General features: G+C 41.9%; 2 protein-coding genes across 13 annotated transcripts in view; both read left to right on the forward strand.

Moving 5' to 3' along the window:
• The window catches only part of tmc8 (transmembrane channel-like 8), a 32,106-nt gene extending 30,829 nt beyond the window's left edge, over positions 1-1,277 (forward strand). For all 4 annotated transcript variants that reach the window (XM_090195366.1, XM_090195370.1, XM_090195367.1 and 1 more), the window contains one exon: positions 1-1,277. This exon is cut by the window's left edge and continues 428 nt beyond it. The gene's annotated coding sequence lies outside the window, so the exon portion shown is untranslated.
• Positions 1,278-2,656: 1,379 nt separating this feature from the next.
• Positions 2,657-12,527, forward strand: LOC110512215 (Fc receptor-like protein 5). 9 transcript variants are annotated; one of them, XR_016485684.1, is made up of 10 exons: positions 2,657-4,110; positions 4,307-4,333; positions 5,102-5,383; positions 5,584-5,895; positions 6,039-6,307; positions 8,097-8,417; positions 8,725-8,835; positions 8,956-8,995; positions 9,346-9,469; positions 10,336-12,527. XR_016485684.1 is itself a non-coding variant. In XM_090195378.1 (10 exons), exons 1-10 carry the CDS (start codon positions 4,071-4,073, stop codon positions 10,354-10,356), a joined length of 1,551 nt encoding a protein of 516 aa, XP_090051504.1. In that variant the 5' UTR covers positions 2,657-4,070; the 3' UTR covers positions 10,357-12,527. The 9 variants fall into 9 exon arrangements, 7 of the variants coding, with proteins under 7 accessions (XP_090051504.1, XP_090051501.1, XP_090051502.1 ...); XR_016485685.1 differs by having other exon boundaries at positions 9,346-9,414; positions 10,336-11,114; XM_090195378.1 differs by having other exon boundaries at positions 6,039-6,311.
• The last annotated feature ends 2,169 nt before the right edge of the window (positions 12,528-14,696 follow it).

Genomic DNA, 14,696 nt, shown 5'->3' on the forward strand with positions numbered 1-14,696 from the left:
TACCTGTTCAAACAACACACTCCAGGTGCCAGGATGCACCCTTACAGTTTGTTTACCCACTCATAGAAGTAGTAGAAGAAGAAAATGAACTAGTTTGAAATGAAGATTTCCTCAATGGCTCTTCCCATGCTCCCACAGACGCCCCATTGGGACAGATGCAATGTTGTGTTCTCTAACTATCTCTATGCAGCCCATAGAGTTAGAAATAGAGCCCACCACCTATCATTGTGCCAAATGCACCCTCTATCCAACTCTATGGAGCAGACAGCCAAATGGCACCCTCTATCCAACTCTATGGAGCAGACAGCCAAATGGCACCCTCTATCTAACTCTATGGAGCAAACAGCCAAATGGCACCCTATTCCATATTTAGCGCACAAAAGTAGTAGCAGATGTGACCTTTGAGCTTTTTGTCACTCCCTAGCGTTCAGGGTTTATTGCTCTGGGCTGTACCTAAATGTCATATACAGTATTAAGAACAACAAGTAGTCACTCCCTAACATTAAGGGTTTATTGCTCTGGGCTGTACCTAAATGTCATATACAGTATTAAGAACAACAAGTAGTCACTCCCTAACATTAAGGGTTTATTGCTCTGGGCTGTACCTAAATGTCATATACAGTATTAAGAACAACAAGAGTGTCAGTTACATAACTTGTGTTACTGTACTGATGTGTTTAGTGGCTATGATGCAGTTGTAAAAGCTTCATTCTCAGGTATGTTGTATGATCGGGGATGATGTTGCTATATAGGCTGTACTTGTAAACAGGACAGAGTACTACTAATGTGTACTGTTAGAATACTGATGTGTTTAATGGTTTTATATATACAGTGGGGAGAACAAGTATTTGATACACTGCCGATTTTGCAGGTTTTCCTACTTACAACGCATGTAGAGGTCTGTAATTTTTATCATAGGTACACTTCAACTGTGAGAGACGGAATCTAAAACAAAAATCCAGAAAATCACTTTGTATGATTTTTAAGTAATTAATTAGCATTTTATTGCTCACAGTTGAAGTGTACCTATGATAAAAATTACAGACCTCTACATGCTTTGTAAGTAGGAAAACCTGCAAAATCGTCAGTGTATCAAATACTTGTTCTCCCCACTGTTTATGTAAAAGCTCTTACTATGAAGTAGATGTTGTTTCTGCAACAGCTGGAGGTTTTTTAATACATTGTTTAAATATTTAATCAAATACTGTTTTTAAATGTGAACTTCTATGAACGCAGTTTTAAAAGAGCTTCTATTAAAAGGCTGTGTTGTTACGTCATTCATTGTTCTGTTGTTGTTTTCTCAGATCTCTGGTTCCTTGTGTCCTCCATTCATAACTTAACCTTGTTAGGTTAGTAGTCACAGTGTGATGTCTAGATGGACAGTATAGTTGTAGGTTAGTAGTCATAGTGATGTCTAGATGGACAGTATAGTTGTAGTAGTCATAGTGTTGTCTAGATGGACAGTATAGTTGTAGTAGTCACAGTGTGATGTCTAGATGGACAGTATAGTTGTAGTAGGTTAGTAGTCACAGTGTGATGTCTAGATGGACAGTATAGTTGTAGTAGGTTAGTAGTCACAGTGTGATGTCTAGATGGACAGTATAGTTGTAGTAGTCATAGTGTTGTCTAGATGGACAGTATAGTTGTAGTAGGTTAGTAGTCATAGTGTTGTCTAGATGGACAGTATAGTTGTAGGTTAGTAGTCATAGTGTTGTCTAGATGGACAGCATAGTTGTAATAGGTTAGTAGTCATAGTGTTGTCTAGATGGACAGTATAGTTGTAGTAGTCATAGTGTTGTCTAGATGGACAGTATAGTTGTAGTAGGTTAGTAGTCATAGTGATGTCTAGATGGACAGTATAGTTGTAGTAGGTTAGTAGTCATAGTGTTGTCTAGATGGACAGTATAGTTGTAGTAGTCATAGTGTTGTCTAGATGGACAGTATAGTTGTAGGTTAGTAGTCATAGTGTTGTCTAGATGGACAGTATAGTTGTAGTAGGTTAGTAGTCATAGTGTTGTCTAGATGGACAGTATAGTTGTAGTAGGTTAGTAGTCATAGTGATGTCTAGATGGACAGTATAGTTGTAGTAGGTTAGTAGTCATAGTGTTGTCTAGATGGACAGTATAGTTGTAGTAGTCATAGTGTTGTCTAGATGGACAGTATAGTTGTAGTAGTCATAGTGTTGTCTAGATGGACAGTATAGTTGTAGTAGGTTAGTAGTCATAGTGATGTCTAGATGGACAGTATAGTTGTAGTAGTCATAGTGTTGTCTAGATGGACAGTATAGTTGTAGTAGTCATAGTGTTGTCTAGATGGACAGTAGAGTTGTAATAGGTTAGTAGTCATAGTGTTGTCTAATGGACAGTATAGTTGTAGTAGGTTAGTAGTCATAGTGATGTCTAGATGGACAGTATAGTTGTAGTAGTCATAGTGTTGTCTAGATGGACAGTATAGTTGTAGTAGTCATAGTGTTGTCTAGATGGACAGTATAGTTGTAGTAGGTTAGTAGTCATAGTGATGTCTAGATGGACAGTATAGTTGTAGTAGTCATAGTGTTGTCTAGATGGACAGTATAGTTGTAGTAGTCATAGTGTTGTCTAGATGGACAGTATAGTTGTAGTAGTCATAGTGTTGTCTAGATGGACAGTATAGTTGTAGTAGTCATAGTGTTGTCTAGATGGACAGTATAGTTGTAGTAGGTTAGTAGTCATAGTGTTGTCTAGATGGACAGTATAGTTGTAGTAGTCATAGTGTTGTCTAGATGGACAGTATAGTTGTAGTAGTCATAGTGTTGTCTAGATGGACAGTATAGTTGTAGTAGGTTAGTAGTCATAGTGTTGTCTAGATGGACAGTATAGTTGTAGTAGGTTAGTAGTCATAGTGTTGTCTAGATGGACAGTATAGTTGTAGTAGGTTAGTAGTCATAGTGATGTCTAGATGGACAGTATAGTTGTAGTAGTCATAGTGTTGTCTAGATGGACAGTATAGTTGTAGTAGTCATAGTGATGTCTAGATGGACAGTATAGTTGTAGTAGTCATAGTGTTGTCTAGATGGACAGTATAGTTGTAGTAGGTTAGTAGTCATAGTGTTGTCTAGATGGACAGTATAGTTGTAGTAGTCATAGTGTTGTCTAGATGGACAGTATAGTTGTAGTAGGTTAGTAGTCATAGTGATGTCTAGATGGACAGTATAGTTGTAGTAGTCATAGTGTTGTCTAGATGGACAGTATAGTTGTAGTAGGTTAGTAGTCATAGTGTGATGTCTAGATGGACAGTATAGTTGTAGTAGGTTAGTAGTCATAGTGTTGTCTAATGGACAGTATAGTTGTAGTAGGTTAGTAGTCATAGTGTTGTCTAGATGGACAGTATAGTTGTAGTAGGTTAGTAGTCATAGTGATGTCTAGATGGACAGTATAGTTGTAGTAGTCATAGTGTTGTCTAGATGGACAGTATAGTTGTAGTAGGTTAGTAGTCATAGTGTTGTCTAGATGGACAGTATAGTTGTAGTAGTCATAGTGTGATGTCTAGATGGACAGTATAGTTGTAGTAGTCATAGTGTGATGTCTAGATGGACAGTATAGTTGTAGTAGTCATAGTGTGATGTCTAGATGGACAGTATAGTTGTAGTAGTCATAGTGTGATGTCTAGATGGACAGTATAGTTGTAGTAGTCATAGTGTGATGTCTAGATGGACAGTATAGTTGTAGTAGTCATAGTGTGATGTCTAGATGGACAGTATAGTTGTAGTAGTCATAGTGTGATGTCTAGATGGACAGTATAGTTGTAGTAGTCATAGTGTTGTCTAGATGGACAGTATAGTTGTAGTAGGTTAGTAGTCATAGTGTTGTCTAGATGGACAGTATAGTTGTAGTAGGTTAGTAGTCATAGTGTTGTCTAGATGGACAGTATAGTTGAATGTTTTTGATGAGAGACGCACATACTCAAGTTATCTCCCTCTAGCATGTGGTGGACCGTGCAACACCCTGACACACACACACACACACACACACACACACACACACATGACACTTATACAGACAGCATGCTACGGATGAAGACTGAGCCTGAGTATGAAGAAAAAACGAGAATTATGTTTATTGCCTGTTTTGGGTGAGTCAGTGTATTCATTTTTTTTCAACAAAGTTATACCCTGTCCCCAGATCTGCTTGTGGCTCTTACCGACTCCATTGCTGTCATTGTCAAGCCAATGATGGCAATGCCATAAGGAGACTAGGACCCAGGCTAACAGAGTAAAGTTGACAAGTGTCCTGTACTAAAGTATTTCTGTTGATTTGTTCTCTCCCAGTGGTGGCCTGTCTAGTGTCCATAATGGGTATGTATTCATATTGTTCCTGTTTTCTGTTTTCCAGTTACATTCAATTAAAAGGTGCATCTCACACATGACTCTCACACATGACTCTCACACATGACTCTCACACATGACTCTCACACATCACATGACTCTCACACATGACACTCACACATGACTCTCACACATGACTCTCACACATGACACTCACACATGACTCTCACACATGACTCTCACACATGACTCTCACACATGACTCTCACACATGACTCTCACACATGACTCTCACACATGACTCTCACACATGACTCTCACACATGACTCTCACACATCACATGACTCTCACACATGACACTCACACATGACTCTCACACATGACTCTCACACATGACTCTCACACATGACTCTCACACATGACTCTCACACCTCTCACACATGACTCTCACACATGACTCTCACACATGACTCTCACACATGACTCTCACACATGACTCTCACACATGACTCTCACACATGACTCTTATCACAGTCTATTATATCCTCCATATGGTTCAATGAGAAAATGTCCAGTTTTGAGTTTCACGGCCACACTAAACTCTCCAACTGCTTGACAGCAATGTTCTAAAGAACCTAAACAAATGTAAAACCATGTTTCAGAGCTCTGGGCTGAAGTTTCCTCTAGGTACAGATCTAGGATCTGCTTCCCCGACCCTAACCTCAGCCATTAAGGAAATACAAAACTGACCCGAGATCAGCATCTTGAGGCTACTTCAACCTACTCCCTCTCTGCAGGTGGTTCATCTCTCCCTAGCCCTATTCTGATTGGTCCAGACAAGGCCTACCTGAACTCCAAGGTAGTGTTCCAATGTAGGTCACCTGGGTCTCCTCCACCAAACACATACGAGCTCCTGAAGGACGGCAACCACCTGGTCGCCACGAGCAACGACCTCCAAGACGACCAATCGGCTACGTTCTTCCTGAAGATCTCTGTGACGTCAGAAGGATCGTACCACTGCAGGGTGATGGCAGGTGGAAACATGGGCCTCAGTGGAACAGTCCGCCTGCAAGTAGTGAGTGAGTAGAAGGGTGTGTGTGTGTGTGTGTGTGTGTGTGTGTGTGTGTGTGTGTGTGTGTGTGTGTGTGTGTGTGGGTGGTAGAGCTGTTTCAGTGGAATCGATCATTTCACAGCTAAATGCTTTCACCCATCCCCTTCGTCCATCCTCCTCTCCTCCATCCTCCTCTCCTCCATCCTCCTCTCCTCCACCCCACCTCAGTCCCTGTCTCAGGCACTATGGTGACCTCTGACCCTGATCCTCCCATTCTCTACGAGGGGTTGCGGCTCACTCTCACCTGTGATGTCACCAAGGGCTCCCACCTCTCCTACACCTGGTTCTACAACAGACAGGAAGTGACATCATCTCCAACCTCACCTTTGACCCCGCTTCTGCTCTGGCCGGTGGGAAACACGCTGGTGGTGGAGAGGGTCACAGCAAAGCATGCTGGGAATTATTCGTGCATTGCCGGGACCAGGATGCAGACCAACAGCAGGTTCTCCAGCAGCAGAGAGGTCACGGTCCGGGTCAAAGGTACAACTGCAGAGGTTAAAAGTCGAAGGTTAAGTCACAACCACAACCATACTGGACCTTGGGAATGGCGATCACTCTTCCTTTCTCTCTGCCCAACTCTCTCTCTCTCTCTCTCTTTCTCTCTTTATCTCTCTCTCCCTCAGCCTATCTCTCCGTACCCCAAATATCCTTCACCATCTCCAAAGAGGGTTCGAGTTTCTGCGGCAATGTGACCTGCAGGTCATCAAGGGGAACCCCTCCCGTGACCTTCTACCTCTTCCTTGACGACAAGGAGGTGGGTTCCGACGTGGCAACGGAGTCGCTGGTTGCCTGGTTCCCCGTTGCCATGGTTCCCGGGCGTGACATGGGCACGGTGCGGTGTACAGTGGAGAGTGATGCACAGAGACTGACCAGCAGACCCCTGACTCTGGTAGTGGGTACGGGCTAAACCTATGTGTGTGTGTGTATTGTAGTATTCTATGTGTTTCCTGCATGTGTTTATGTCATGATAGCTGTATGAGTGTTGACTGTGTTTATGTCATGATAGCTGTATGAGTATTGACTGTGTTTATGTCATGATAGCTGTATGAGTGTTGACTGTGTTTATGTCATGATAGCTGTATGAGTATTGACTGTGTTTATGTCATGATAGCTGTATGAGTGTTGACTGTGTTTATGTCATGATAGCTGTATGAGTATTGACTGTGTTTATGTCATGATAGCTGTATGAGTATTGACTGTGTTTATGTCATGATAGCTGTATGAATGTTGACTGTGTTTATGTCATGATAGCTGTATGAGTGTTGACTGTGTTTATGTCATGATAGCTGTATGAGTATTGACTGTGTTTATGTCATGATAGCTGTATGAATGTTGACTGTGTTTATGTCATGATAGCTGTATGAGTATTGACTGTGTTTATGTCATGATAGCTGTATGAGTGTTGACTGTGTTTATGTCATGATAGCTGTATGAGTATTGACTGTGTTTATGTCATGATAGCTGTATGAATGTTGACTGTGTTTATGTCATGATAGCTGTATGAGTATTGACTGTGTTTATGTCATGATAGCTGTATGAGTATTGACTGTGTTTATGTCATGATAGCTGTATGAGTGTTGACTGTATTTATGTCATGATAGCTGTATGAGTATTGACTGTGTTTATGTCATGATAGCTGTATGAGTATTGACTGTGTTTATGTCATGATAGCTGTATGAGTGTTGACTGTATTTATGTCATGATAGCTGTATGAGTATTGACTGTGTTTATGTCATGATAGCTGTATGAATATTGACTGTTTTTATGTCATGATAGCTGTATGAGTATTGACTGTGTTTATGTCATGATAGCTGTATGAATATTGACTGTGTTTATGTCATGATAGCTGTATGAGTGTTGACTGTGTTCATGTCATGTTAGCTGTATGAATGTTGACTGTTTTTATGTCATGATAGCTGTATGAGTGTTGACTGTGTTTATGTCATAATAGCTGTATGAATGTTTAGTGCTTTTATGCCATGATAGCTATATGAGGGTTGACTGTGTTTATGTCATGATAGCTGTGTGAGTATTGACTGTGTTTATGTCATGATAGCTGTATGAGTATTGACTGTGTTTTTGTCATGATAGCTGTATGAGTGTTGACTGTGTTTATGTCATGATAGCTGTATGAATGTTGACTGTTTTTATGTCATGATAGCTGTATGAGTGTTGACTGTGGCCATCCCTCCCTTGCTCTCCCCCTTCCCATCCCTTCCTCCTTCGCATTCCTTCCTCCCTCCCTCCCTCCCTCCCTCCCTCCCTCCCTCCCTCCCTCCCTCCCTCCCTCCCTCCCTCCCTCCCTCCCTCCGCCTCTTCCCCTTCCCATCTCTTCCTCATTCTCATTCCTCTCTGTCTCCCCCTTCCCATCCCTTCCTCCTTCTCATTCCTCTCTCCCCCTTCCCATCCCTTCCTCCTTCTCATTCCTCTCTCCCTCCCCCTTCCCATCCCTTCCTCCTTCTCATTCCTCTCTCCCCCTTCCCATCCCTTCCTCCTTCTCATTCCTCCCTCCCTCCGCCTCTTCCCCTTCCCATCTCTTCCTCCTTCTCATTCCTCTCTCCCTCCCCCCTTCCCATCCCTCCTTCTCATTCCTCTCTCCCCCCTTCCCATCCCTTCCTCCTTCTCCTCCCTCCCTCCCCCCTTCCCATCCCTTCCTCTTTCTCCTTCCTCCCTCCCTCCAGTCCCAGTAGGAGGCTCACCAAAGGTGGATGTGGAGTACCTTTACAGGGTTGATTCCAAGATGGCCGCCGCTCGTCTCCAATGCCTCCTGAGCCTCGGGACATTCCCTTTCTTCTCCTGGTCCCTCAACGGCTCCCTCCTCCTTCACCCCTCCGAGGGAGACTCCTCTCACCCCTCTCACGCCCTGGCGGACGGAGGGCGCACCCTATTCCTCACCGAGATCACCCTAGAGGACTCTGGGTATTATCGGTGCAGGGCAAGGGACAGTTATGACGTAACGTCCGCCTGGGTGGAAAGCCAACCTGTCCTTGTGCAGGTCACAGGTGAGTTAGGATGTGTCCCAAATGAGGGAGAATTAGTCACCCATAGGCCATAGTCAAAAGTAGTGCGCCAAATGGGGAATAAGGTTCCATTTGGGAAGCACCCTAAATGTTAACAAATTATTTAACTGTATTAACTTTATGCATGTTGAAGAGTAGACAGGTGAGTTAGGTTGAAACTTTACAGGTGACTTAGGTTGAAACTTTACAGGGGAGTTAGGTTGAAACTTTACAGGTGAGTTAGGTTGAAACTTTACAGGTGAGTTGGTTGTGGTGACCTATCTCTCCCGTCTCATCTCTGTCTATACAGAAGTTTCCACGACAACCATAGAGGTCATGGCCATAGTATTCTGCTGTTTCCTCATGCTGACCCTGGCAGGGGGTGTGGCCTGTGTGATGAGGATGCTCAACCGCCAACGAGGTGGGTGTGTGTTCAGAATATGGTCATTGTTCTTAAATGTGTCACTCTCAGTCCTTCGTTCTCTCTCTCTCTCTCTTCCTCCCCCCTCTCTCTCTCTCTCTTCCTCCCCCTCTCTCTCAGACGTTGTGGCAAGCAGCGAGCAGAGAGCGAGAGCAGCAAAGTGAGTCCTGTATTTATTTTAGTCTATTGTTGACCTACAGTGTTTTGAAACTCTCCAGTTTAATTCAACCCAACTATGATCCCTTCCACCTCCTTGTGCTGTCTCAGATTAGTGTCATTGCCCTTACAAACATCTCTCTCTCTCTCTCTTTCTCTCCCTTTATCTATCTGTCTGTCTGTCTGTCTGTCTGTCTGTCTGTCTGTCTGTCTGTGTCTCTCTCTCTCTCTCTCTCTCTCTCTCTCTCTCTCTCTCTCTCTCTCTCTCTCTCTCTCTCTCTCTCTTTTTCTGTCTGTCTGCCTGTCTGTCTCTCTCTCTCTCGCTCTCTGTCTCTTTAATGTCTCCCCCTTCAGTGAAAGACGATTCAGCGAACATTTCTGCATCATTCCAGATCCACTTCCTCTGTCTGACATCACTACCAGGTCAGGGGTCAAGCAAGTGGACACTTCCTGTGTTGACAGTGACGTTGAGAATCAGGTAGAGTTGATGATGCATTTAAAACAACTGAGAGCTCGGAACTCAGAACTCTGAAATCGCCGACTTCCGACTTCATTGCATTCAAAACAACTGGGAACTCGGAAGAAAACTCTATTTGAAAAGTCTATTTGAAAGGTCATCCAGCACGAAATTCCATCTCGGGAACTCTGGCCTCTTTCTTGTGCTCCGACTTTCCGACCTGAAGATCACTGACGTCATGATTTGACCTTGTATTTTTCGGGGTTCCCAGTTGTTTTGAATGCAGCAATAGTACAGCCAACATACTACTGATATTAGGTGCATGATTTTGAATCTAAACTCCAGAATAATCCAGTGTAGAAAAAGGAGATCCCGCTGACAAATGTCCATAAAGTATATCTGTCACGTTCTGACCTCTGTTTCCGTTGTTTTGTATTTAGTTAGTATGGTCAGGGCGTGAGTTGGGTGGGCAGTCTATGTTTGTTTTTCTATGTTTTGGGGCATTTCTATGTTTTCGGCCTAGTATGGTTCTCAATCAGAGGCAGGTGTCATTAGTTGTCTCTGATTGAGAATCATACTTAGGTAGCCTGGGTTGCACTGTTTGTTTGTGGGTGATTGTCTATGTTGATGGCTTGTTTCAGCACAGTCCATATGATTAGCTTCACGGTTGTTATTTTGTTTACTGGTTTTGTATAGTTTTCAGTGTTCACTACTTTCTTTATTAAAGATTGACCATGGACACTTACCACGCCGCGTATTGGTCCTCAGATCCTTTTCGCCTCTCCTCTTCAGATGAAGAGGAGGACGACCGTGACAATATCACTTTTTTGTGAAATATATTTTGGTAAAATACAACTTTGTATCATAACTGTTCTTTCTCTTTTCAGACCCTTGAGATCACAATATAACCGACATGATGAAATAAACCCAACCTCAGCCCGACGAGTTCCTCACAAAATAATCCTTCAATGTAATTTTATCCAACAAACTATTTATAACGTTTTTTTCAAACACTTCAGCCCATTTTTCAGATTGAAGTGTTATATCTTCAAAACTCTTACAACAAAACTCAAAACTCATATTGATTGCAGTACTCGCGGGGGTAATACACTCGACCACTGCTACTCTAACTTCCGTGATGCATACAAAGCCCTTCCCCGCCATCCCTTCGGCAAATCCGACCACGGCGCCATCTTGCTCCTACCGTCTTATAGGTAGAAACTCAAACAGGATGTACCAGTGACTAGAACCATTCAACGCTGGTCTGACCAATCGGAATCCATTCTTCAAGATTGTTTGATCACACAGACTGGGAAATGTTCCGGTCAGCCTCAGAGAACAACATCGATCTGTACGCTGACTCTGTGAGTGACTTTATAAGGAAGTGCATTGGAGATGTTGTACCCACTGTGACCATTAATACCTACCCTAACCAGAAACCGTGGATGGATGGCGGCATTTGTGCAAAACTGAAAGCGCGATCCACCACATTTAACCATAGAAAGAGGTCTGGGAATATGGCTGAATATAAACAATGTAGTTATTCCCTCCGCAAGGCAATCAAACAAGCAAAATGCTGGTACAGGGACAAAGATGAGTTGCAAATCAACGGCTCAGACAGAAGACGTGTGTGGCAGGGCCTACAGGAAATCATGGACTACAAAAAGAACACCAGCTCTGTCACGGACACCAACGTCATGCTTCCAGACAAACTAAACACCTTCTTTGCCCGCTTTGAGGATATACAGTGCCAACGTTGAGGCCCGCTATCAAGGACTGAGCCTCCTCTTTCCTTCTCTGTGGCCGACGTGAGATAAAACATTTAAACGTGTTAACACTGCTGGCCCAGACGGCATCCTTAGCCGCATCCTCAGAGCATGTGTCCTCAGAGCACGTGTCCTCAGAGCACGTGTCCTCAGAGCACGTGCCCTCAGAGCACGTGTCCTCAGAGCACGTGTCCTCAGAGCACGTGTCCTCAGAGCATGTGTCCTCAGAGCACGTGTCCTCAGAGCACGTGTCCTCAGAGCACGTGTCCTCAGAGCACGTGTCCTTAGAGCACGTGTCCTCAGAGCACGTGTCCTCAGAGCATGTGCAGACCAGCTAGCTGGTGTGTTTACCGACATATTCAATTGCTCCTTGTCCCAGTCTTCTGTCCCCACATGCTTCAAGATGGCCACCATTGTTCCTGTACCCAAGAAGGCAAAGATAACTGAACAATATGACTACTGCTCTGTAGCACTCAGTTTTAAGTTCCTCGGCGTACACATCACAGACAAACTGAAATGGTCCACCCACACAGACAGCGTGGTGAAGAAGGCGCAACAGCATCTCTGAAGAAATGTGGCTTGTCATCCAACACCCTGACAAACTTTTACAGATGCACAATCGAGGGCATAATGTCGGGCTGTATCACAGCCTGGTACAGCAACTGCACCGTCCTCAACCGCAAGGCTCTCCAGAGGGTAGTGAGGTCTGCACAACGCATCACCGGGGCAAACTACCTGCCCTTCATGAGTCCTACAGCGCCCAATGTCACAGGAAGGCCAAAAAGATCATCAAGGACATCAACCTCCTGAGCCTGTTCCCCCCGCTATCATCCAGAAGGCGAGGTCAGTACAGGTGCATCAAAGCTGGGACCGAGAGACTGAAAAACAGCTTCTATCTCAAGGCCATCAGACTGCTAAACAGCAATGACTAACTCAGAGAGGCTGCTGCCTACATTGAGACCCAATCACTGGCCACTTTAACAATGGATCACGAGCCACTTTAAATAATGGCAGTTTAATAATGTTTACATATCTTACATTACTCATATCACATGTACACACTGTATTTTATGCCATCTATTGCACATTGCCTATCTCGCTCGGCTATCGCTCATCCATATATTTATATGTACATATTCTCATCCCCCCCTTTAGATGTGTGTGTATTAGGTAGTTGTTGGGGAACTGTTAGATTACTTGTTAGATATTACTGCACTGTCGGAACTAGAAGCACAAGCATTTCGCTACACTCGCATTAACATCTGCTAACCATGTGTATGTGACCAATAAAATTTGATTTGATTTGTACAGTACATATGTCAGTCTTACAGGTTCATTATCCTTGTACAGTACAGTACATATGCCAGTCTTAATGTTTATCCTTGTACAGTACATATGTCAGTCTTAATCTTTCATTATCCTTATACAGTACAGTACATGTGTCAGTCTTAATGGTTCATTATCCTTATACAGTGCATGTGTAGATGATCAGATATATGGGGTATTGTGTGGGTATTGTAATGCAGCAGGAGACAGTCATAACGTCCTGGTGTAGTCTGGTGTAGCTATTTCTGCCCCATGCAACACTGTTCAGCTACACCTTTTCCTGTGTGACTCGCCAACTGATATGGGATCGCCGGGCTCTCCGCTTGAAATTCATCAGTGTATCAATGAAATCTGGATAACGAGTAGAATATATTGTTGTATACAACTCAGGTATAAATATATTGTTGTATACAACTCAGGTATAAATATATTGTAATATACAACTCAGGTATAAATATATTGTAATGTACAACCCAGGTATAAATATATTGTAATATTCAACTCAGGTATAAATGTATTGTAATATACAACTCAGGTATAAATATATTGTAATATACAACTCAGGTATAAATATATTGTAATATACAACTCAGGTATAAATATATTGTTATATACAACCCAGGTATAAATATATTGTTATATACAACTCAGGTATAAATATATTGTTATATACAACCCAGGTATAAATATATTGTAATATACAACTCAGGTATAAATATATTGTAATGTACAACCCAGGTATAAATATATTGTAATATACAACCCAGGTATATATTGTAATATACAACCAAGGTATAAATATATTGTAATATACAACTCAGGTATAAATATATTGTAATATACACCCCAGGCATTGCACTTCCAGTGACTCTCCACGTTGTCCAGTTGAAGTCCCCTGGCTGATGGAGAATGATGATGTAGTATTTACAGACACATACATATAGTATTTGATTTTAAATTCCAACATAAATTGATGTGAATTGATACATTTATGTACATTCATTTTACAGTGTTCAGTAGTTATGAAACTATATAGGTAAGCTAAGCACTACTCCATTTTGGTTCAGTAGTTATGAAACTATATAGGTAAGCTAAGCACTACTCCATTTTGGTTCAGTAGTTATGAAACTATATAGGTAAGCTAAGCACTACTCCATTTTGGTTCAGTAGTTATGAAACTATATAGGTAAGCTAAGCACTACTCCATTTTGGTTCAGTAGTTATGAAACTATATAGGTAAGCTAAGCACTACTCCATTTTGGTTCAGTAGTTATGAAACTATATAGGTAAGCTAAGCACTACTCCATTTTGGTTCAGTAGTTATGAAACTATATAGGTAAGCTAAGCACTACTCCATTTTGGTTCAGTAGTTATGAAACTATATAGGTAAGCTAAGCACTACTCCATTTTGGTTCAGTAGTTATGAAACTATATAGGTAAGCTAAGCACTACTCCATTTTGGTTCAGTAGTTATGAAACTATATAGGTAAGCTAAGCACTACTCCATTTTGGTTCAGTAGTTATGAAACTATATAGGTAAGCTAAGCACTACTCCATTTTGGTTCAGTGGTTATGAAACTATATATTTTGGTTCAGTAGTTATGAAACTATATAGGTAAGCTAAGCACTACTCCATTTTGGTTCAGTAGTTATAAAACTATATAGGTAAGCTAAGCACTACTCCATTTTGGTTCAGTGGTTATGAAACTATATATTTTGGTTCAGTAGTTATGCGTTTTGAGCTGTTTGATTAAGTGACAAATGTATTGTTGACAAGTGACAAGAAAATCATATCCAAAGAAAAGTGAATATTGCATTTTGAAAGGCAGATACTTGAATACTTGAATATGTGTGCAAATTGAAAGAGTGATTTGGTGCAGTGAACAAGTGACGTTGTGGATTTGTTTGTAGTACTCAGTCAATGGAAAATGTGCTTAGAGTTTTGACCACGTGACATTTTGAGTCTAAGAGTTGTGAAAATGTACCACATACTTGTCAAAATTGCACCAAAGTGCAAAAAATTAAGACTGTAAATTGTCTTTTCAAATGTTTTATGACTTTTAATGGAAGAATTGTTATCAATACTGAAACAATACAAAATGTAATGCTACATCTCGTGTGTCAATAAAGTTGCGACATTTGAAGCATGTTGTGTT

This window comes from Oncorhynchus mykiss, chromosome 13 (genome assembly GCF_057628025.1).
Source record: "Oncorhynchus mykiss isolate SJ-2025 chromosome 13, ASM5762802v1, whole genome shotgun sequence".
Taxonomy (NCBI): domain Eukaryota; kingdom Metazoa; phylum Chordata; class Actinopteri; order Salmoniformes; family Salmonidae; genus Oncorhynchus; species Oncorhynchus mykiss.